At 46.6% G+C, this 23261-nt stretch overlaps 1 protein-coding gene across 2 annotated transcripts in view; it reads left to right on the forward strand.

Annotated features, from left to right (window-relative positions):
* The window catches only part of phactr4a (phosphatase and actin regulator 4a), a 28716-nt gene extending 6245 nt beyond the window's left edge, over positions 1-22471 (forward strand). Inside the window, exons 1-13 of one of the 2 annotated variants that reach the window (XM_061255357.1) lie at positions 1146-1419; positions 7766-7930; positions 8289-8369; positions 9498-10997; positions 11104-11454; positions 13981-14524; positions 15782-16038; positions 17205-17376; positions 19174-19229; positions 19885-19946; positions 20234-20371; positions 20714-20790; positions 21114-22471. In XM_061255357.1, the coding sequence (XP_061111341.1) occupies positions 1356-1419; positions 7766-7930; positions 8289-8369; positions 9498-10997; positions 11104-11454; positions 13981-14524; positions 15782-16038; positions 17205-17376; positions 19174-19229; positions 19885-19946; positions 20234-20371; positions 20714-20790; positions 21114-21129 (3483 nt within the window). In that variant the 5' untranslated portion in view covers positions 1146-1355 and the 3' untranslated portion in view covers positions 21130-22471. Of the gene's footprint in view, positions 1-1145; positions 1420-7765; positions 7931-8288; positions 8370-9497; positions 10998-11103; positions 11455-13980; positions 14525-15781; positions 16039-17204; positions 17377-19173; positions 19230-19884; positions 19947-20233; positions 20372-20713; positions 20791-21113 lie in introns of those variants that run through there. The other variant, XM_061255358.1, reaches the window with a different exon arrangement.
* Positions 22472-23261: the final 790 nt, after the last annotated feature.

Here is a 23261-nt window from a genome sequence, read left to right on the forward strand (position 1 = left end):
TGTATGCTCCCAGAAGGGTTCTTGTTGAGGATAAGGATATAACAAGATCCCTGCAAGGGAATGTAGAGCATCATTACTGTTTCTTTGGTCGACAAGCTGTTGCAAAGCCTCACATTCCAGGAATTCAAGTACTTGACTGTTCTCTTCAGCTGTGGGGCAATGCCATGCTTTGACCTCCAGGGTGTGCTAGAGTAGCTGCGGTCTTAGGATGCTCTTGGGTGTCACCTGAGAACCGGATTATAGTTACCCAGCGTGCCCCGGGCTAGGCCGGGTCTGTCTGAACTGTGTTTTTATTAAGGTGGACGTGCAATCCGTCATAAAGCAGCTTCGCCTTGTCCTTCCCGTTTCCTGTTCACACAAGTATGCGCAAGTATTCAGGCAATGTGCATGCGCGTGGGTGTTTGTGTGTGCACTGCTGGATGTCTTTGTCCTCTTAACACAGTGTCTCTGGATGACTACTTTTCTGTGAGGAAAATGGTACTATTATTGCAGCATTATTGCAGTAGTGTGAATTTTGCACATTATTATATGGTGGAGGCAACTTTCTTGTGTGTGGCGTCTCCCATTCTATCTCTCCCTCACTGCTACGTTCACAACGCTTTGTATAGTCACGAACGTGACTCTACTCTCTCCCATTCTGAGAAGTGGTTAAAAATTAAATTAACGAGACCGCGTGGCATGCCTGGTCCTAACCGCGGGATATCAGGTGTACGTCCCTGTGTGTAAGTTCACGTGTAACAGAGCACGCAAATATCATGTAACGCATGCATAAACGCGTGCTGCGTATGTGTGTCAAAGGACACCTATGTGACATCACTTCCTACTCTGAGGCTTGGCTCCACCTGTGTTCCGGTCTTACTTTGCGCTCCTCCCTCGCTGACTCCTGCCTGTCAGGGCATGTTGCATGACACTGGAGTGTGTGGGGGCGGGGGGCGGTGTGCTGTTGATGGCCCCACAAAAATACTTCTCAGCTGCCCTGACCCCCCCCCCCGAGAAATCCCCACTCCGGCATGAGCAGCAGCCATCTGTGAATGCGGGCGTGCTACCTTATTTATGAAGGGAGGGGAGAGAGCACGTGAAGGGGAGGGAGGTAGAGGGACAGCAGGAAGGGAGGGAGCGAAATGAGTGAGGGGAGGAATGAGCACAAACACGAGAAGACGAGGGAGGGACAAAGAGTTAGTGAGTTAGGGAGAAGGATAGAGACGCATGCACACTGGACAGAGTGCAAAAGTTACTGAAAGGCTGTGGACGGCTATCGGGAGAAAAGCAGGTCCGTTGTTGCCACCTCGCCCCCCTCCTCCTGACTCTCCCTGCCAAGGCAGGGGAGGGCAGGCTAGTGGGGCAGGAGCTGTAGTATGGGACAGAATGCCAGTACCGATCCAGCTGCTTATTCACACCAGGAACCTGTCCCCATCTCCGGTGAGTGCTGAGTCTCTCCAGTTAACTACAGCACAGGAAGCGCGTGCGTGTGTGCGTGTGTGCGTGTGTGCGTGTGTGCGTGTGTGCGTGTGTGCGTGTGTGCGTGTGTGCGTGTGTGTCTAAAAAAGAGAGAGGCGCAGAAGGGTCGGCACAGGCAGTGTAGGAATACCTGTGTTGGTGGAATGTGGAGATTGCAGTATTGCCTAATGTTCCCTCTGTGGATTGTTGACTGCCACATTGCTCTCTGTCTTTTGCTTACTTACAAATGGGTGCTTGTGTGCGCAGTCGTGTGTGTCTGTTTGTCCAGTTTTCAATGATTGATCTGTGACACTTCCAGTATCGTCCATGAACCTTTGTGAGAATGAGAATGTCCTTGTGTGTGACTCCACTAGTGCAGTGGGTAGGGCTCTGGACTCATGTGGGATTATGGGGTCAGCGTGGGTATGAAAGGTCGGGGCTAGTTTGTAATACAGTGGGGTCAGGGGTCAAGGTTCAAGCTATGGTGCAAGATGTACTTGGACTCATTGAATTACCAGCTGCAACTGTGCTGTGTATTTCGGGTGAATATTGTGTATGCACAGTGTATAGTTAATTTATTTACCTTTCCTTTACTGGGTTGACAGACAGTGGCCTGACAAAAGGTTCACCGTAGGGAGTTGGAGCGGCTGTTCTGTTTTCCCCTTGCCGTACACATTGAGTAATGTTTTCTGAATATGAATGCATTTCATGCCGATGCGCATGTGTGAGGGTTTACCCCTGCCTGTGGAGCGGCAAACCAGCAGGACAATTGAGTCAGGGCAAGGGTGTCATATGAATGTCAGCGTACATTATTGATGACGACCATATAATATGGTTGCTATGGCTTCCTGTGTGTGCGCGTCAGACCGCAGTGCGGTCTCGCTGGTGGCTCGCTGGATCGGCACCTGGGTTACAGCTGTGCGCTGACGCCTGACTCTCGCGTTGACGCCCACCTATGCTTACACAAAATAGTTGTCGCATAGCGAGTGGCTGTGTCCGCCCCCAGCTCCCGCCCCCGCCGGCGTGCTCAGTAAGTGTCAGGAGCAGCTGTTAGACCGGCATTTTCCCGGCCTCCTTGTCACCCTCGCATGGCTGCCAGACCTTCCCCTACGCCAGTGATCACCAGCGCAGGACTGACAAAGATATAGGATTTCTAGAAGGGTCATACCAGCAACTGTTGATCACCAGGGAGACTGCCCGCTCTGCTTCTCCTTCCTAATTTCACAGGAACCCCACTTTTTCTTTTTCTTTTTATGACCCAGACCAGAGGTGGGCAGAACTGCAAATGGAGTGTGTCTGCCATCTTGTTCACTGCTCTACCAAGTGTTCTTTTGCCTGACTAGTCAAAGCAACACATCAATCAGTCACATCCCTCAAGTTCCCCAGTCTGAATGACCAATATGTATAAGTCCCCATGGAAGAACCTCAGTACACTTCTGTTCTGTGTTGGTGAGGTAGAGATAATGTTGTGGAGCTTGAGATGTTAATTATCTGTGCCTGAATATAGGTGGTCAGGAGAGCCTGGTCAGATTAAGTGATTACCAATGACACTGATGACAGGACTGACTAATCACTCTTGTTGATGGAGAAGTAATCAACTACAGAATATGCTTCAAGGAAGTGGTATGTTGTTGACTACTGGCTTATATGGACATGTGATTCAGCCACCCACTTGCTGTTCTTTGAGAAATCAGTCAATATTTCATAATGATGTGAGCCATGTTAAAGAATCATTGGGCATGTTGTGTCATACAGTTTCTGTATTGTGATGTAGTCCAGCTGTTATATGACCTTAGTCCTTTATCCACCTCTTTTATTCACCTCTGCCTCTCTTATTCTGTCTGGCAAGCAGAGCAACAGTGTGTTTGCAGAGACTTGAATATAGCCTAATAAACCTGACCTGACCTTACCTTATGGTCAGTTAACAAACTGTTAACCCAAACACCCTATTAATGATTAATAAAATAACCCTATTTGTAAATCAGTTTGCCTGCTCCTTATGTTCTTGTATGTTATTTTCTGGTCTGTGCCATTTTTTGTATTCATTATTTTGTGAATGTTTCTGTTTTGTTGGGTGGAATTGTGATCTTTGCTGTAATGCACAATTCTTGGGATGCTCCCAATTGCTTGTTGGGGCAATGAAGGTCTTCTATAAAGAGCACACTGTCCATCAATAATACTAATGGTGCGTACCCTGCCCTTAGCATTGACTCCTGTTTGGTCATGTACCTGCAGTGTTCCTGCTCTAACCAAGCGTGGCATGCGCTTTCATTTTCCATACCCCCTGGGTAACTTTCCCCCAACTATCTGAAGCACTGATCTGTCTCATAATGAAAGCTGTGTGTGTCTGTACAGATGGCTACTGGGGTAACTAGTTTTGTACTGAGTTTTGGCGTTGGCGACCCGTGTTGTAGTATCAGAACCTGATGGTATTTACCTGCTCAGTGATGTTTGACCAGCTGGCCCAGTGATGTAATGGCTGTACCACAGAAGATTACCGCCTTCCACTACACCAGCCTGTGCGCCACTTGCACCAGTAAACCGGGTTTCAAATTCTGCATTCTGTTAATGTTTGATTTTTTTATTACAGTTGCTGCTACTGCATTGAGTTCTTCACTGAAGAATTTCACTCATTTTGTTTACTTTTGTAAACTGTGCATGTGACAAAAAAATCTAAAACTTGGAACTTGACCTGTCATGTGGATGTTCTGAAATGGCATGCGTTTCTTTTTGCTTTTCGTTGTAGATTTTTCACCTTTATGGGTGCTGTGTTAAGTGTTTCGTATGCCATTCTTTAGCTGCGTTTCTGGATGGAGAGACAGGGCCAAAACACATACCATGGCTAATGTCCACCTCAGCCAGTCTCTGACTGAAAAGCTTTTGAATTCCTTGTTTTTCTTGTCACAAACAACACAAACTAGCCATTTATGAGGTAGCGGAAAAGTTCAGCAACTAACCTGAATTTTTCCGATTGCCTGGAAAACAGAAACCCTTTGTTCCTCAGGATTCTGAAGAGATTTATGTAAATTCAAACTGCTGTGAGATGGGGAAATCATAATACCGAAAGATTGTGAAAGGCCTGATCAAAACAAACGTTCCTGATGTTGTGAAACGGGGGATAAATGAAAGCTTGGGCATGCCCCGATGCTGTGCTGCCTCTAGTGTGTACTGGTTCAGGTACAAATCGGGAGACACGGCTTTGATATATCCCACGGGAATGTTAGGAAATGGTGGTGCAGACTCATTGGGTAGTATGCTGTCCGTTACTACCTGTTCTGGGCAGTCTAGTTCACTTGAGCAATATCACATGAGAGGGAGTGCTGTCATCCTGCATATCAGCATGGCTGTGATTCAGTCATAGGCATGAGGCTTTACATGTGACATTTATAGAACCGTTCTACTAGCCTATAAACTATTTATCATGTATTATGTAATGACTGAGACAACGGATTATTATTTTGTTGGTTATTCTATTTTTTCCAACAAAGTATCAATTAGAATATAATCATTAAAGCAGAGTGATTCAGTAAATAGTTCCAGTGTTGACGTACTGTACGTGAGCACTCATGGGATGCCTCTTGTGCAATTATATTATTTGCCACTTTATAATGTCAGATATCTTTTTTTGTGATAATGGCAGTAATGTTTCACATTTGTAGTTCTGGCCATAATGAACTGGGCTGTTCCTGTCCTAGTCCCAGTGTTTTTTGAGAAGTAGTAAACTGAAATTACCAGCGAGCCTGTTCTTGGAGCAGATGTACCCACCGTCTCCTGCTGGAGGGATATGGGCGCACCCATCTTCCTGGGATCCATCCACCGTGCACTACTTGCCCAGTCTTGTGTCTCCAAACCAGTTCTTTTCTTTCGCTTACTCATTCACAACACCCCCCTTCTCATCAGCAGAAATAAAAACTTGGTTGAAATTCCTGGGTTGATCTAAACCCATAGGCATGCTTTTAGGGTTCATATACTCTGTCTCCCTCTCCCTCTCTTGTATCTATGGTAGTGTCCGTGACCTCGCTGTTGATGAGGAGGACATGTGGCAGGGTTTTATTTAGAAATGTCTGCCCACCACAGAACCATTCGGAAAGTTCCCCATGGAATCCAGTGAATGAATTTGCTAATCCAACTACTGCATCTGAAAGTACTCTCTCTTACTGTGAAATGAGCGTACTGCAAACACATTGCATGAAGCAGAGAAAAAGAGAACATTAATAAATATCTACTGAGTATCTACTCTACTGTTAGTAGAGTTTCAGGGATTAGCATACACCTCGGGGTTAGTACAGGATTAGGGTTTGCAGATTACAAATTTCTATGGTACAGAGGGTTGTGCAGTAGACTGCTTGCAATATTACAATATTATATTTCTGCTTTCTTGGGGGTGGATACAGTGCCAGCTTTTGGGGGGGGACCAGGAGTTCCCTCTAGTTCAGTGGCTTTTCTGCCCCCCTCCCCAGCCACAGGATGGCGCTGTCTGCGAACAGCCTCCCTCGCAGTGCTGTTTCGCTGACCCTGGGAGCTTGTACTGTAATGGGAGACTTTGGTATTTTGACAATGGCTTAATAGAATGCTGTATAAGCAACATTTAATTGAATATCCTACATGTAACACTGCTTCAGTAAATATCTGGCTCTGCAAATCCAGTGGATGCTGTTTCAACACAAGAATGAGTTCATGGTGTTTGCTGAAAGGTTGTGGGTTTAATTCGCAGCTGAGCTATACCCAAGACTTTAAACGCCACAGAAATCGGGATAGGTTTTGACCCTTTGATCCTCCCCTCCTTTCTGAAAGTGGATGTAAAAAATAGCATATGCACAGTAAGTATTGGGTCAAAGTTTAGCAAATTAATCATATAATGTAAAGCCCCGCCTCCCTACTAAATTGCAATCATGTGGTGGCCTATGGCATATGAGCATTGTCCAGATGTCCCTGTTTTACACAATATGACTCATCATCCACCTCCAAACAGCTGTTTCCAACCGAACGGTTTATGACATTCCATTCAGTGATGATTCACAGTGTCAGTATCTATAGCTCTTGTTTTGGGATTTACTTTTTGTACACTGACAGTTTCAGTGACGTCAATATTTGCATATTGGCCAATAGTATGTGTGTGTGATGGCATTTAGCAGGATTATGCCTGAATGTCTAACTAACAACTGCTCTCGCTCCTCATTTATAAAGGCATGCTTCAATTCATTAAGCTAATTTCATTTAATTTCGTCAATGATCTCAATTGAATTGTAATTGCTGCCCTAAAATAGAATGTACTGAACAACACTGTGCTTTCTGGAAAATGTATTTCATAGTACTGTATATTGCAGTATATCTTGAAGCATCAGTGTTTGCATGAAAATATACGGTGAAGTGTGGCAATATATTAGTCATATTTGGGTGAGAGTGTATTCAGTGATACCTGAGTGGGGGTGTGGTGTGGTAGGCACAAGGTCCTCCCAAGAAGCCTGAAGTGACTTTGTTTTGGCTAGACTGTCAATTATAGGGGAATTATAATATTATTCTGTGTTTCAGTCTAGATTTCTTTTGTGAGGATAAAACAGCGGCTGATTGCTTTCAGACTGGCTGGTTAAACCATTTTCAGTAAATTATTGTACATTTTAAAGCAAAGTTTTATTTCACATTCCATAATGTTCATGTAATCTTGGAGAACAAACAATAATTCTCAACACTGAGACAACAAAAAACGTCCCCTGTGCTTGTACTATAGTGCTCATTTATTGATGAATTACCTTTATCATTACAAATTGTCATTCCTTCATTCATGCATGTTGATGCCTGTCAAAAATTGTGAAAGACCATTTCCTCTCTTGTGCTCCAAACACTGCTTATTGTTGAGTTTCTTGTTATGGTGGTCCAGTGTGTAGTATGGGGAAATTCTAAATATGCAGAGACCTTTGGCTAAATGATATTTGGTTTTTCCTTCAGGCACAAATAAGGTACTTGCAAGTCTCTTGACTACAAAGAGGCAAGATCCTGCCTTAGGAAAACCAGTTTTCTTTGAAATGTGTTGCATGAGTCTGCCTGAGTCCTGTGATGTTTGTGTTCTGTTTATTGCTTTTTAACATGATGGCTTTTCTGAACTCGGTGTATTAAATCCTTACAATGACAATTCAGAGATGGCTGCCCTTTACTTGAATATAAAAAGTTGCTTGTCATTTTTCCCCCCACTCCCCGTGGTTTTGTTTGCGCAGGAAAAGAGAAAAAAGGAGAAAAGTCCACTGTGAAGTACTGTGTCATAGCCTGGTTGTAAATGACACTGTAGAATATAAAGATTGATTGATTGAACAATCCCCCCCCATCTCTCCAGATGATGAAGTGGACCGCCCAAACAGCAGGACGGGGAGTGAGGCAGGGAGTTCAGAGCAAAGCACCCCCCCTAACAAGCGCAAGAGCAAGCTATTCGGGAAGCTCTTCAAGCCCTGGAAATGGAAGAAGAAGAAGAACAGCGAGAAGTTTCAGGAAACCTCAGAAGGTGCCGGAACCTCCATGCTATAACCTGTGTGTGCTTCTCTGAACTAAGCTCCTTTCAAAAATGGGTTTGAGCAGTAGTTAATCCCACTGATTTTACTGTAGCTTCTGGATTTGAACATCATAGTCTCTCACTTGGAATGAAAAAGCTGTTTATGTCTGTAGAACTCCCTTTTTAAGTAATGGGCACATATTACATATTACAGAATTAATATATTTTAAGGTACTGGGACTTTACTGGGACAGAGGGTACAGGTTGAGTTCACGGTTGGAGCACTGCCAATGTATCCTTGGGAAAAAAAAAAAAATTGAAATCTGAAGTAATGTAATGAACCTCCTTTCTACATTTTCTGTTTTTGCAGCACTGGAAAGAAAGATTTCGGTCAGGAGGCCCAGGCAGGAGCTGATTGACAAAGGATTGCTGAAGGAGGTTGCAGAAAATGGTAAGAGAGCTATTGGTGGGCACACTGAGGACAAAACAGGAAACCGGAGGTCACTGAGGAAAAACTGGCACAAACAGGAAGTCCGACTATCCTGTTGGCATGCTCACTTTAATTGGCACCAAGGTCATGCACAAAAAAGGAAGTCAATATTGGTGTATTCTCATTAGGAAGCAAAAAATATTACCAATTTTGTCCTAAGATTCCCTGATGGATGGTAGAAGTAAATTGGTAAAGTAGATTTTCAGCATAAAATCAGAACATAAGTAACTTCACCTTTGAATATAATGTGGGTTTATATTCCTAGAGGGGGATTTAATATTATTTAAATATACAATTAATGTATGAAATTCATACAATTTTGCTATGATAAGATAATTTTGTGTTTCCAGTTTATAGAAAAAAATATGATTATGATCATTGATCTGTGTAGTCGTGTCTTTATCATCTCTGGAAAAATGTTGACTGTTGGCGGTGAACTTTTCCTGGGAAAGAATGTTGAGAGAGCAGATATTTATCATCTCCCTCTTGCATGCAGTGTACATAACACCCTGCTACACTACACTCTGTGAGCCCAACATGCACCCAAATGGGCATGAGCTCCCTGTTTAGGCTGAATTATAATCAAACTCCAGAAAGAGTTTTTCATACATGCATCATCTGGCCTTTTTTAATGCCTTTGTCTTGTACGTTTTTATATTTCAATAATGATAATAATAATAATAATAATTCGTGTCAGCCTGCATGTTGGTTGAACTGGAAGCCTAAGTTGCTCTGAAGACTGGGGAGCACTTAAGTACACCGTGTACGATAATGACTATAAACCATTATGATAAAGGTAGTTGTTTTTCATTTGAACTCATATTGACCATCTTGCATTACTTTCATTTGAAGTGTGACCTCCATATTGGATTGCCTATATATTGCCATGGATTTAAGCACTTTACTGAAAAAATTTACATTTGAAACTTTGAAAACTGTTAATGATTATCAAAGTGTCTTGTAAAAACCACATGTGCACAGTTGGCCTATTGGGTCTGTGAAAGATTTCTTGAACTACTAGTAGATATACAGGTAGACAAAGGCAACCCATGGATATGTTCGTAACATGCATACTTCTGTCTGTTACAGCAGGTGAACATGCAAACAGCTCCAGAATCCCCCAGGTGAGGAATGGTCGGCTTCGGACAGACTCTGACAGCAGGGTGGGCCCGGTCTGGCTGCCCCAGGGCGAGGACCGTAGGAGCCGCATCCCGTCCGACGGAGACCGCAGAGAAGGGGCCGGCCGCCGGGGCTCCAGCTTAGAGGAGGGGAGAGAGGGGAGGGACAGAGGGGAGGAGAGAGACCGGAAACCTGGGCGGGAGGAAACTGAGGGGAAAGAGAACAGAGCGGAGAGGGAGCGAGAGAGGGAGCGAGAGAGGGAGCGAGACCGGGAAAGAGAGAGGGAGAGGGAGAAGGAGATGGACAGAGAGAGGGAGAGGGAGAGGGAGAAAGACAGAGAAAGGCAGCGTGAGATGGACAGAGAGAGGGAGAGGGAGAAAGACAGAGAAAGGCAGCGTGAGATGGACAAAGAGAGGGAGAGGGAGATGGACAGAGAGAGGGAGAAGGAGATCGACAGGGAGAGGGAGAAAGACAGAGAAAGACAGCGTGAGATGGACAGAGAGAGGGAGAGGGAGATGGACAGAGAGAGGGAGAAGGAGATAGACAGAGAGAGGGAGAAAGACAGAGAAAGACAGCGTGAGATGGACAGAGAGAGGGAGAGAGACAGAGAAAGAGAGAGGGAAAGAGACAGAGAGAGGGAGAGAGAAAGGGACAGAGAAAGAGACCAAGAGAGGGAGAGAGAAAGAGAGAGGGACAACAGAGAGGAGAGAGAAAGGGTAAGATACAGAGAGAGGGAGAGAGACGGAGAAAGAGGGAGGGACCGAGAAGGGGGTCGCAGAGAAGAGAGGGATCGCAGAGAGGGGAGAGACCGAGAGGGCGGTAGCGGAGAGCGGGAGAAAGAGGTGAGAGATGGGGAGAGGGAGAGAGACAGAGAAAGGGATAGCAGAGAGGTGAGGGACAGAGAGAGAGATAACCGAGAGGACAGAGACAGAGAAAGGGATAGCAGAGAGGTGAGGGACAGAGAGAGAGATAACCGAGAGGAGAGAGACAGGGAGAGAGACCGAGAAAGGGATAGCAGAGAAGGAAGGGAGATCAGGGAGAGGGATCAGGATAGGGAATTGAGGGAGAGGGACAAAGAGATGGATAGTAGAGAAGAGAGGGAAAGGGAGAGAGATAGGCAGGTGAGAGACAGAGAGAGGGACAGTAGAGAGGACCGGGAGAAAGATGGCAGAGAGGACCGAGAGCGGGAGAGAAATCAAGAAAGGGATAGCAGAGAAAGGAGAGAGCGAGATGGAGAGAGGGAGAAAGAGAAGGAGCAAGAGGAGAAGGACAGAATAGAGCAGGTGCAGAGCCATGCGCCAGTAGAGTTGGACAGGAAGCCTGGCCGTGGGTGGAGGCCTCACTCAGAATTGGATCTGCGATACAAGGCCGTCATGGAAGAAGCCAGGAGGACACGCCCCACTTCAGAGATCATGCAGAGGTCAACCCTCCCGCGGTGCGCTCCATCAGATGAAGGACGGGCGCGCTCAGGTGTGTGTGTGTGTGTGTGTGTGTGTGTGTGTGCGTGTGTGCGTGTGCGCGTCTGTCCGTCCGTGTTCGTGTTTGAGTGCGCTGAACTGACCCTCATCTCCTGCAGGCTCCACAGGTTGCCGCCTTCCCCCTCACTCGCAGAAGCCTCCTGAACCCCCACCGAGGGACGAGTCGCTTCACCGGCCCCCCTTCCTGCCCCCTATACGGCAGGGCTCTTCTGCCTCTGAGCCTCCCAAGGTTCCTGCAAGCGGCAGCTCTTCCTCATCCTCCTCGTCTTCGTCGGTGACGTTCTCCAATAGCGCGAATCCTGAGCCCCTGGACGGTGTACCCGCTCCTCAGTCTCACCCTGGCACCTCCGCCCCCTCCTCTGCTAACGTCTCTGCCCCCCAGGCAGCAAAGCAACCGCCAGTCCCTCCACCCAAACCTACTAATCGCTTCAGCAGTCCTGCCCTTCTGGGTAAGTGTTTTACAGGCTGGCTTTATCCTCGCTTTCATGTTGTGGTTACCTAGTCCACTGTTCACTGTCCTCGGAATGTTCCATCCCATACTGGTGATCACCTGGAGCTTAATCAGCTTAAAAAGTGCATACATTCTGCAGATAATTATAGTGAAGCCCAGTGATGCCTATTTTGAGTTGCGTAGCCACACTGATCTTCTGTTTTAGGTTGTGTATGGGCAGTTTTAGGTTGAAGTTGTATCTGTGGAAGGGGTTGTTTTAGGTGGTGTATGTATGGAAGGGTCTGTTTTAGGTTGTGCATCTGTGGAAGGGGCTCTTTTAGGCTGTGTATCTGTGGAAGGGGCTCTTAAGCTGTGTATCTATGGAAGGGGCTCTTTTAGGCTGTGTATCTGTGGAAGGGGCTCTTAAGCTGTGTATCTATGGAAGGGGCTCTTTTAGGTTTTGAGTTCTGTAGCAGTAGAAGCAGAAGTTGCAAAGGCTGTGTGCAGATTTAGTGCAGGCACAGTGGAGGAAAAATGGGCTTGTCAGGGTTATTTTTGTCTGTGGGGGAATGTCGCTGCAGCAGATCCAGTGTGGGACGTTGGTGTGTCCCAGCATGCTCGGCTGCTCTCATCAGCCTGGACTGCAGGGGAAACTTCAATCCTTGAGAGAGCGCGCACACACACACACACACACACACACACACACACACACACACACACACACACTCACACACACTCACACACACTCTCAACCGGGACAGGATCAGGCATGTTCTCCACGCTTCATGAGCTGAAAGCGCCATTATGCTCCTCTGCCAAGGTGAGCTGTCTGCGAGCAACACTGGCAGGGATCCAACCCTGCTGGTGCTGCCACTGCCACGGTTCTCAACCCAGACCTCTCCGATTGGGGGTCTCACTGGGCCTTCAGCATTATATCTTTCTGGACCTTCAGTGTGTCCTCAAGCAGTGTTTCTATGAGACAGTTTGGCTTCAGCGTAGCGATGTACCTCCAACAGCCCCCCTGCCTTCTGTACAAATACAGCCCTGTGCTTGGTAACAGCCAGTGTGGTCATGTTGTGCACTTGTTGAGCGCAGGTATCCTCTTGAGGTCTTGCATACTTAATGAGCCATTCACGCAGTGGCAGAATGTTCACTGCGCCAGTCAGGTTGTAGGAATGCACTCTTGGCCTCAGCAGCAGTGCCCCTCTCCCAAGAAACCTGGCAAAGACCAGCCGTACTGAATACGGGGGGGGGGGGGGCAGTTGCCAGTAGTTTCCCAAAGGGACAATTCCAAATTAGTCGACCCTTCTGTACTCCCACTCTTGGCACGGTCCAGCCCAGCCTGTTCTGCCGTTAGCAGGCTCCCACATTCCCAGTGTGGCAGCGCCAGGGCTCTGAAAGCCTCTGTCTCAACTCGTTTCCGGCAGCTTCCGCACCGCACAGGGGTGCGAATGTCCGCCCCCCGCCGCACTGTTGCCGCTGGCGCCGTGAGGGCGAATATAAAGGCTGCTCTTCCCTGCCCGCCCGCCTCCGCCGACGGGGCCCCCGGTCAGGTAGAGGCCAAGTTGTCCCTGTTGCCACGGTGATGGCAGAAGCCATGGACTTCATGTTTGACGCCACTAACAGTTAAACCACAACCGCAGCCTGGAGAGACTGCATGGCCAGACCTCTCAGAGACTAAGGGAGTGAAGCATGTTCAGTCCTGCACGTGTGATCACTGCTGTGGAACTCTGGAATGTGTGTTCAGTGATCAGTCCTGCGGAATTCTCGAGTGTGTGTTCAGTGATCCATGCTGTGGAACTCTCGAGTGTGTGTTCAGTGATCAGTCCTGTGGAACTCTCGAGTGTGTGTACAGTGATCAGTCCTGTGGAACTCTCGAGTGTGTGTACAGTGATCAGTCCTGTGGAACTCTTGAGTGTGTGTACAGTGATCCATGCTGTGCCGTTCTGGATGAGTCCATGCTGTGATACTCCACCTCCTTGTTTGGTTATCTAATCCTAACATTGTGTGCTTTGTAAAGTAGTGGCAAATTAAAAAGAACATTTGTGTTGCCAGCATTTGTACTTTGAGAGTAGCTTGCCAATAGAGGTGTTACATAAAGATATGTAACACCTCTATCAGCCATTTTACACATTGCTGTAAGATTCTGGGCTTATAGCCAAGGCAAGAAAGTAGGCATGTATTGTACACTGAAACCAGGTGGATGGTCAATTTCAGTTAGAGAATATAGCTTATTACTGTCCTGTTTCTCCTATATTGACACCGTGTACAGCTTAAAGCTTTATCCTCCAGCTTGCAGTGACACTTTATTATTTATCCTGTATTAACAAATACACCTAAACCCCATTACCGAGCCTGCAGTGTCGAAACTAACCCCATGTGTTCATCTCGGCTGTTGTGTTGTGTGTGTGTGTGTGTGTGTGTGTGTGTGTGTGCGTGCGTGCACATTTTGGAGCACCCGTATCAGGATGCTGTGTGTATATGCTGTTTTTGGGTGAGGATGAGAGGGGAGATGTGTAACCCTTTACCCTCCATTTGTCCTCAGCGGAGCTGTCCCAGGCCAGCGGTGGGGTCCACCCTATGCCAGTAAAGCGATCCCCACCCACACCCCCCAAGAGGACCACCCCCGTCAACAAGCGCTACTCCCAGGACCTTCAGATCATCACAGACTCTGCCCCCGCCCCCGCCTCCCACCCCATCCCAGCTGAGGCTGAGGAGGAGGACAGAGAACTGCAATCTCCGCCCCCAGACTTCATCCCCGACTCCCGACCGCCCTCCCACATCCCGCCCTCTCCGCCCCGCTCCCATCACCCCCTGCCCCTCCCCATCCCGCAAGCAGCCCCGATCGCCGTCCCCATCCCCGACATCCCGACCGTAGACCCCCCCAGCCCCACCACCGAGCCCCCCAAGGAGCCCCCCATCCCGCTGCACCTCCTGATCCAGCGGGCGCTGGCCAATCCCGGGCGAGCTCCCGCCACCCAGGACCGGACCAAGCGCGCCCACTCCCTGCTCTTCGAGGACCCACGGGACTACCTGACCTCGCCCGGGGAGAGGGCCTCCCTGCCGGTCACCATCGAGCGCATCAGACTGTGAGTAGCCTTCCTCACCTTCCTCCTCTTCCTCATGCTCCACCCCTACATATGGATGCCAATTTCGAAACTCACTCCACTATTCTGCACAGCCGTTGAACAAAAGACGAGACGCCACCCAGACAATGAAGGGAGTGTACAACCACATGCGCAGCATTTAAGCTTTTAAGAGTTATTTAAGAGCAGTCATGCAGCTAAGCTATTTAATATATACAGAACACAGGGAACGTCACTTTAATTTTTACAGTTTTTTTTTGGTTGAACTACACATTCGATTATAAAAGTAGTGAGGAATGGGAACCTCCTGATGAATGAGTAAACGTTAGCATATGCAAAGCAGTTCCACCACACAGCAGTGGTTCATCTATTCATTAAGCAAATGAAATCCCAGCATGCTTTGGGCCATGTATGAAAATGGGTTGCTGATAGCTTTGGCTAGCATGACTTGACAGTTGACGGAGGTGATTGTCTGGGAGTGTTCGGCAGGAGCTTCGGCTCCACACCTGCTGTGCGTGATGTCAGCATTGAACTCGGAGAGACAGACATCAGTATAGGGCAGCAGTGGGAGGAAATGCTAGGCAAAACAGGCCAGAAATTGCAAAACAGTTGACTGACAAACTTAAGCTTGGGGTGATAACATCCTGTCATCAAAAACACCCCCACAACCTTCTTAAACCCAGTAGGAAAAATTGCACTTTGCCCATGACACATAATATACACATACAAAGAACATAGACAGGTACTCTGTTAGTTAGTTCCTACATGAGATCACAAAGCAATCCAGGGGTGTAATTACTGTTGGCAAATAAGGTATGTATGCAGGGCTTTCTTTCCCACCTGTAAGCCACTTGTCTGCATGTTTGTTTCACATATTTCAGTATCATGCATAAACAATCTTATTGCCAACAATAATCTTATTGCCAACAATAACCCTATTGCCAAAACAATTAACAATGCAGACGTAAGATAAAGAGAGGCAACTTAAACATTGATAATAAGTGTAATAAATATAGTTTAGACATGGGTAAATGGAGTAATAGACATGGGTTAAACACATAACCGACTGTACGTCACTCTGGATAAGAGTGTCTGCCAAATGCCAATAATGTAACATAAGTATAAGAGTAATAAACAGGTTAAACATAGCGACTGGAATAAGAGCGATGAACATGGGTTAATGGATGGAGAATAAGTCAATGATAAAATAAAAATAATGGTGATAATGAAATGCCTTACTCTCCCTCTGTCTGTCTGAAGGCCGGAGGATGACGACTTCGACATGGAGGAGGAGCTGCGTTCCAGGCGGCCTCTTCCCCCCCGGAGGGAGCAGCACCCGAGAGGCCGTCTGGGTCTGGCGGGAGACGTGCGCGTCAGCATCATCCCCAGTGCCCGCAGTCCCTCCATCAGCGAGGAGGAGGAGGACGAGGATGAAGGGATGAGCGACTCTGATGCAGATGGGCCCGTCCTTTACAGGGACACCGACGAAGAGGAGGACGACGAGGACGTTCCGATCGGTACGTGGCTCGCAAATGTGGAGCAACGGCCTGTCCCTTCAGGCGTTCTCCCCCAGGAATAAATTCTGCATGGAGCGGTTACAATGCCACGGTGGGAAAAGCCTGACCCACCAATCAGGGGAAAGCATGTGCTGCCATAGCGAGTGCAATAGCGGTCAGGTATATCAAACCCTGGCTGTGGCTCCTTTTTAGAAGTGAATTTGATTTATTTGAGGGAGGCACGAATGGTGCAGTGGGTAGCACTGCCGCCTCACAGCAAGGAGGTCTTGGGTTCGAATCCCCGTCGGCCGGGGCCTCTCTTTGCGGAGTTTGCATGTTCTCCCCGTGTTTGCGTGGGTTTCCTCCGGGTACTCCGGGTACTCCGGAGTCCAAACACAGTCCAAAGACATGCAGGCTAGGCTGATTGGAGAGTCTAAATTGCCCGTAGATATGAGTGTGTGAGTGAATGCTGTGTGTGCCCTGTGATGGACTGGCGACCTGTCCAGGGTGTATTCCTGCCTTTCGCCCAATGTATGCTGGGATAGGCTCCAGCCCCCCTGCGACCCTGTTCAGGATAAGCGGGTTAAGATGATGGATGGATGGATGGATGGATTTATTTGAGGCTCTGCGGAGGCGCACGGTTAAGGCATCAGACCTTGATGCAGGCATCAGTTCAGTGCAGTTGCACAATGAATACAGGGGCTCACGCCCCGGTCCTGCCAAACCCGAGTACGGCCGGCGCGAGAGGGAACGGCATAATTGGGCCTCCGTTCTGAGGGCGGGGGGGAGGGACTCGGCGTGGACTGAATCGCGGTCCAGGGCATGAGACGATGCGGCTTGCCGTTTCGATCTCCTTCCGGCTGCCGGGAGACGGGGTTGTAGCAGTTTCCTCAACATGGGTGAAACAAATGAAATACAAAAAAAAAGAAAATTAGTTGAGTAGGGTATGCCTGTATTCTATGTTTAGTTGATGACAAGAACACTGGCTGTAGTGTTTATTGATTAATATGTAGCGGATATTGATATTTTTTCTTGATCGATGCATTATCCAGAGTTCATGTGGTCCTTTAGTCTGTAATTAGTTGCATTTACCGCCGTGCTGCGGCTTACAATGCGGCAGCCCTGGAAGACCTGTTAACTGTGTCTTTCTAAATGACACGGGTGTGTGTCTCTGTGTGTGTTCGCAGGGGGGCTGGCGAGCAAGGTGAAGAGGAAGGACACCCTGGCCCTGAGGCTGGGCGCGCGGTCCTCGGCCCCCGAGGAGGGGAGCAAAGCGCAGGAGGAGCACGATTCGTCATCCTGGCAGAGCAGAGAGCAGTGGGAGGCGCTCCGCTCGCAGATCGGCTCTACGCTGACACGGTATGAGAAACGCTTGAGAGAACCTGTTTTGGCACTTCCCGTAGTTTCGTGCGCACAAACTATAAAATGGCTAGCACATGAAGAGGCGCGCGCACAATGCAGTGTGTAGCCGTGCAGGCGTTACGTACGGGTTTGTACGGTGTGGTGTACATGACCCGCCTCCAACATTTTAATGTCTGTGTGTTTGCGTATGTGCATGCTACAGAGAATTCCAAACTCACTGCCTCAAAATCTTTTCTGAGACCAGGTCTTATGACTTAATTGTGGAGTGGAAATGTACCTGAAGAGTGGTTAAGTATGTCTTTAATGCTTAAAGCTGCTTGGACTTGCAGGCCTTGTCTCCAATTTCTGAAGTGTGTGGAAGAGCTGATGCTAAAAAGGGGAGGAAAAAAAAAAGAAGATGGAGGGAGGGGGAAAGACGGAGAGATAGTGCTGCATTCCTGTCTTTATGGGGCGGGGCCTTGAGGCTCAGAGCAGGCTTTGTCATGTCTGGGACATAGCAGACATTCTGCAGCAGAGGTGCATGCTGGGAGAGTGCTACATGATGCACCGTCTTCCATTTACTGTCCCTTCAGAGAATTCTCTCTGCATTACATGCTGCCGGAGAGAGCAGCCTCTCTGCATTACACGCTGCCGGAGAGATCAGCCTCTCTGCATCACACGCTGCAGGAGAGATCAGCCTCTCTGCATTACACGCTGCCGGAGAGATCAGCCTCTCTGCATTACACGCTGCCGGAGAGAGCAGCCTCTCTGCATTACACGCTGCCGGAGAGATCAGCCTCTCTGCATTACACACTGCCGGAGAGATCAGCCTCTGCATTACACGCTGCAGGAGAGATCAGCCTCTGTGCATTACACGCTGCCGGAGAGATCAGCCTCTGTGCATTACACACTGTAGAGAGATCAGTCTGTTAACACTGATCTCTCTTGCGATGTGTATTTTCACACTATTTCTGCATGTTACACACTGCAGGCACTGAACAGAAAGACACCAGTGTAAAGTCACTTAATAGCATGTTAAGCAACTCCATGTGGTTACTATGACCTGTATGTGCTGTAGCAGTATACAAATGACTGGAATTATGCAGGAGAAATTCAAAACCATTCTTCCACGAGCATGACAATCAACTTGCACTTAGCTGATGAAAGTAGAATACACTGTCCTGGGCATTGTCCTAGAATATCCTGTAACTGCTTGATTGTAATCTGGACTAGCGACTGAGTTGGCCTTGGCATATGGATAACCTCAGCACATTGCTCATCAAACCACGGGAGTGATTACTTCCGCTCCGCTGATGGAGTATTATCATCTCAGGATGCCCCTTTGTGGGGAAATAATACTTTCCTTGGGTAAAGATGATCACTCGGTGCCATTAAGTAATGACTGTTATCCATCTTACCATGGAAGAATACAAGCACACCAAAACCAAACAAACCCCAAATGATTAGCGAACCACCGGACGGTTATGTTTCCATGTTTTCCTGTACCACCTGTGCATCACTTCATATCTGACACTGCTATATTGAGCTGCAACTGCGAGTGCGTGGATGGTCATTTTATTGACTTTAAAGCGGAAAGCCCATCGGCACTGTTTGTTTCCCCGGGAGACTCTGTGGTGGCATTGGTTTTCAGTCCGGCTTTCATAACCACCGACTGTTAACGTACATGTGTCCTCACATGGTGTCTGTCTGCTGCTGGTGTATTCTTTCAGTGCTGAGTGTATAAAGTTAGTTCTTGGTGTGTGAGTATTTTTTTCAGTGCATTCTGACCGGGTGTGTTTTCTGCGCCTCCCGCAGGAGGCTAAGCCAGAGGCCCACAGCAATAGAGCTGGAACAGAGGAACATTCTTCAGCGTGAGTTCCCACTTCCCTCAAATTCTCCATCCTTCTCTCCTATACTCTTCCTCTGCTCCGTACTCCTCTGGCTTACCCGTCGCCTAAATCTCATTGCACCCGAGTTTCGTCAACTACAGGCGCAGTCCTGTGTTTAGTCTAATCAGGAAGCGCCTCAAAGCATATTTAAAGCATAGTTGAAGAATATTTACATATTCATTTATGGCATTATATATTTTACTGAGGCAAACCAGTGCTTAGCTCAAACAAAGTACAGCAGCCCTAGAACTTGAATGTTCTAGCTTCTGCAAGTCAGGGTTAAAGATGCACATAGAAACTCAATGCAGACCAAAATGGAGTGTGTAGATATCTTTCAATTGTGTACAAAATAGCAGAAATGAGATTTTCTTTTGTGTAGGTGTATGTTTCCAGAAGGATGGAAATAGAGAGCTGTTTACTAATAGTTAGTAATTATACACCATACACCTGTTGATAGTTGGCTTTAGTTTTTAGTAGAATCTATTGCTGTCTGTTTTCTCTACTAATTCTAAAGTTTGTTGAGCTTTCATCTTAAGTAGCAGCATGACCCTGTGTCACCCTCTCCTGGATGTTTCATGCTATTCCATTGTTGGAAAAAGTCACTGTCACTGTTCTAATTGGCTCTTCTCATTTCCAGCCAAGAATGATGCGGATAGACGGGCAGAGCGCAGTGAGATCAAAAGGAGGCTCACCAGGAAGGTAAGATGCTAAATATGGCTAATTTACCTCTCAACCTACCCAATTTCACCCCTTCTGAAATACTCATGGAAAGTACCGTTCCTGCTAGGCTTTGGGAAAAAAAAAAAAAAAAAAGAGAAAAAAAAAATGTGGAGGTGCTAATGGGATACATTTATTATTTCATTGTAAAGTTTGTGTATGTGACCGTGTGTGTATGTGCTCTGGCGCACACATGCTCTTGTGTGTGAGGGAGAAAGTGGGTTTGAGAGAGGGTCTGAATGTGTCTGTGTGTCTGACCCTGTCTCCAGCTCAGTCAGAGGCCCACAGTGGCAGAGCTGCAGGCTCGGAAGATCCTGCGTTTCCACGAGTACGTGGAGTGCACAGACGCCCAAGTCTATGATCGCCGCGGCGACAAGCCCTGGACAAAACTCACCCCTGCTGACAAGGTGAGTGGGGCCACTCCCTCTGTCAGCGGCAACACCTGCCGCACAATATTCAACCCCTATAGTTTCATTCACTTAGCACAAATGACCTGAAATGGAAATGTTATTTTTCCAAACACACAGCATGCATATTTATATCCTGTAATATTAATATTGCTAATGTACAGTTCCTTCATTTGACTTGTGAATGGTGTTTTGCTGTATGAAGTGCATGTAAGGCCTAGCCTTACTGCGTTTGAGAAGAGTCCATTATTAAATGGACAGTATGTGTTCTGTTCTATACTGCGCGTACTCGTATGCAGTTCAGCGTATAGAGACTCACGCCTCACTCTCTCTGTCCTCCAGGCGGCAATCCGGAAAGAACTGAATGAGTTTAAGAGCAAGGAGATGGAGGTGCACGAACAGAGCCGGATCTACACCAGGTGAACAACCATAATGATGAAGTTTCATATTCAATGCAGGCCATTTTCCCCAAACACTCACTGTTGCCGTTGATAGCCAATTGGCATCAATGTTCTGTGACAACAGATTCCGCCATATGCATTAAATTGCACATATGAAAGCTGTGTGTCCTGAATGGCACCTTTTGGTGTATATTGAAACTTGAGCACTAATTTCCTTTATTTGTGTAGTGCACGTTTCTGTCTTTCATAAAGCTGTATTGGTCAAGCAGATGATTGAATGTTGATTGAGGATCTTTGCGAGCATTCAGTTTCCTATTCGCCCTCTTCCTCCCTCCATTCAGATTCCATCGGCCGTAGCCAAGCACGTAACATCTGGGGAGAGAAGAAAGCTTGGATGTCATATGGACTCGGTTCTCCTTGGATGGCGTGTTAACGAACACTGTGCGTATGAGGACGTGCCACTCCTTCTCCTTATTACGCCACAGAGGAGCGGCTGGACGCGGATGGCCACACACGTTTGTGTTCAGGGAAGCTGGGGGAGCAAATGTGCCAATGCAGTGGAGACTGGAGAAGAGAGGCTCTGGAACTGTGCTGTGCTAACAGACCAGCAAGGGGGTGCTATCGCATCTCTCCCAAGAAAGGAAAAGTCCTGGTGGCTTCTTATATGCTTTTATTTTACACTCTCTTTTATTCCTCCAGGAAAAGTACTGATAGCTTAATATTAATTGACAACAAGTGACAATGGCAATTGTTAAAATTAGGAAATGCAATTCTGAGGGAATTGTGTATCGTATTTGTGTGCACAGTACACGTGTGCATGCACACACGTACGCACACAATTGCACATTTGCGTATGTGCACGCATACTTGTGTGCATATGCCCATGGATACGTGTGTGGATATGTGCAATCAATGTGCATTGTGTTTGTAAACAAGAGCACACAATAAAATGCCCAAATATATATGCATACCTGTTGCAATTGTACACGTTACACGTATGTATACGTTTGAGCGTACGTGTACGTGCACATTTTGCCAGTGTGTTTTTCTCAGCCCAACATGGAAAGGCTTAGTAATTGAAAAACATTACTCATCCTATTTTATGCATCACAATCTTACTGTTTCCCATGTGAAATATTTGCATTGATTGAGATGCAGTCTGGTTCTCATTTTGCCATCAGTATATTACTCGTGCAACCAGTAACAGAACTTAAGTGCCTTTTTGCTGTATTTTTTTTTCCCGATTGTTGCTTTATTTTATTATTACCTGATGTGATACTTATCTGAGAATTTATTGGTGAAACAGAGTATTGATATTTTCCCCCATGAACATGTAAACAGAAGTCAAAATCAGTGCAATTAATTGATTGATTACTGTAAAACATATGTACAGTCCTCTGGGCCAGAATAACATTTCTGCTATGTTCATAATGATTACACCAATTGTTATGTATATCTTGACTTCTCATTGTAAAAAGGATTTTAAAAATAATAAAAGTATTATAGTCTTGTTTTTATAAAGGAAAACTGCTTATGATTCGATTGCATTTTGAGAAAGGGGCTATAAAAGTATGCATTTTTTTTTTATTTTGTTGTACATTTTATTTTTTATAAAACAAAATTTATGGAAAAGCTGACGGCAGTCTGTTAAGCTATAAACAGTAACTGCAAATTCAAATTAAAGACTTACACAAATTCAGTCTGCCTTTTATGACTTTGCTTTCTTTTGTGAAAAATGCACAAGTTTCAGTTTCAGTAAAAATGTTTGTGGCAAAAATAGCAGTGCTGCAGTTTAGCTGATAGAATAAAATGTATAACTAAAGATACATTATTCTGATAGACGCTTGTTTGCCAGTTATTCTGGTGGACCTCCATCCAACTATCATCCCACTTGTTCCTGGTCAGGGTCGGGGAGCCAATCCATCATAGAGCCCACATGCCATTCACTCCTATGTACTGCCAATTTATTCTCCTATTAGCCTAACCTGGCTGCATGTTCTTGTTTTTCAAAAATAAAATGACAGAAATATCCATCCATCCGCAGATTTACTTTTACAGTCAATTTAAAGAACATTTTTGGTTACTTCATTTGATTTTTATGTTCCTTAACAATTAGACAATAAGATGTCTGGGTTTCTGCATGCTAAAATAATGCCATATCCCATATGTAATGAACAATATAAAAGGTAAATGGTTGGCATTTATATAGCGCCTTTATCCAAAGCGCCTTCCGACTGCCAGACGACTGCTCTTACTGCCTGAGCCATGTCGCCCACAATAAACATGCACACAAAGAAAAACTTAAACTAAGAACCCCCTAATTGTCTGACCTGATGATCAACTTTGACCACAATGACTAAAATGCTGAGCAGCATATCTGTCTCCAAAGGTTTTGAAAACCACAAAGCTGGGTTTTGTTCTTCAAACAGGTGGTTGTCTTCATGTGCTTGGCTCTGCATCTGTTTAGGCTAGGGGTGTCGAGCCTTATC

Source organism: Conger conger, chromosome 9 (genome assembly GCF_963514075.1).
Source record: "Conger conger chromosome 9, fConCon1.1, whole genome shotgun sequence".
Classification (NCBI taxonomy): domain Eukaryota; kingdom Metazoa; phylum Chordata; class Actinopteri; order Anguilliformes; family Congridae; genus Conger; species Conger conger.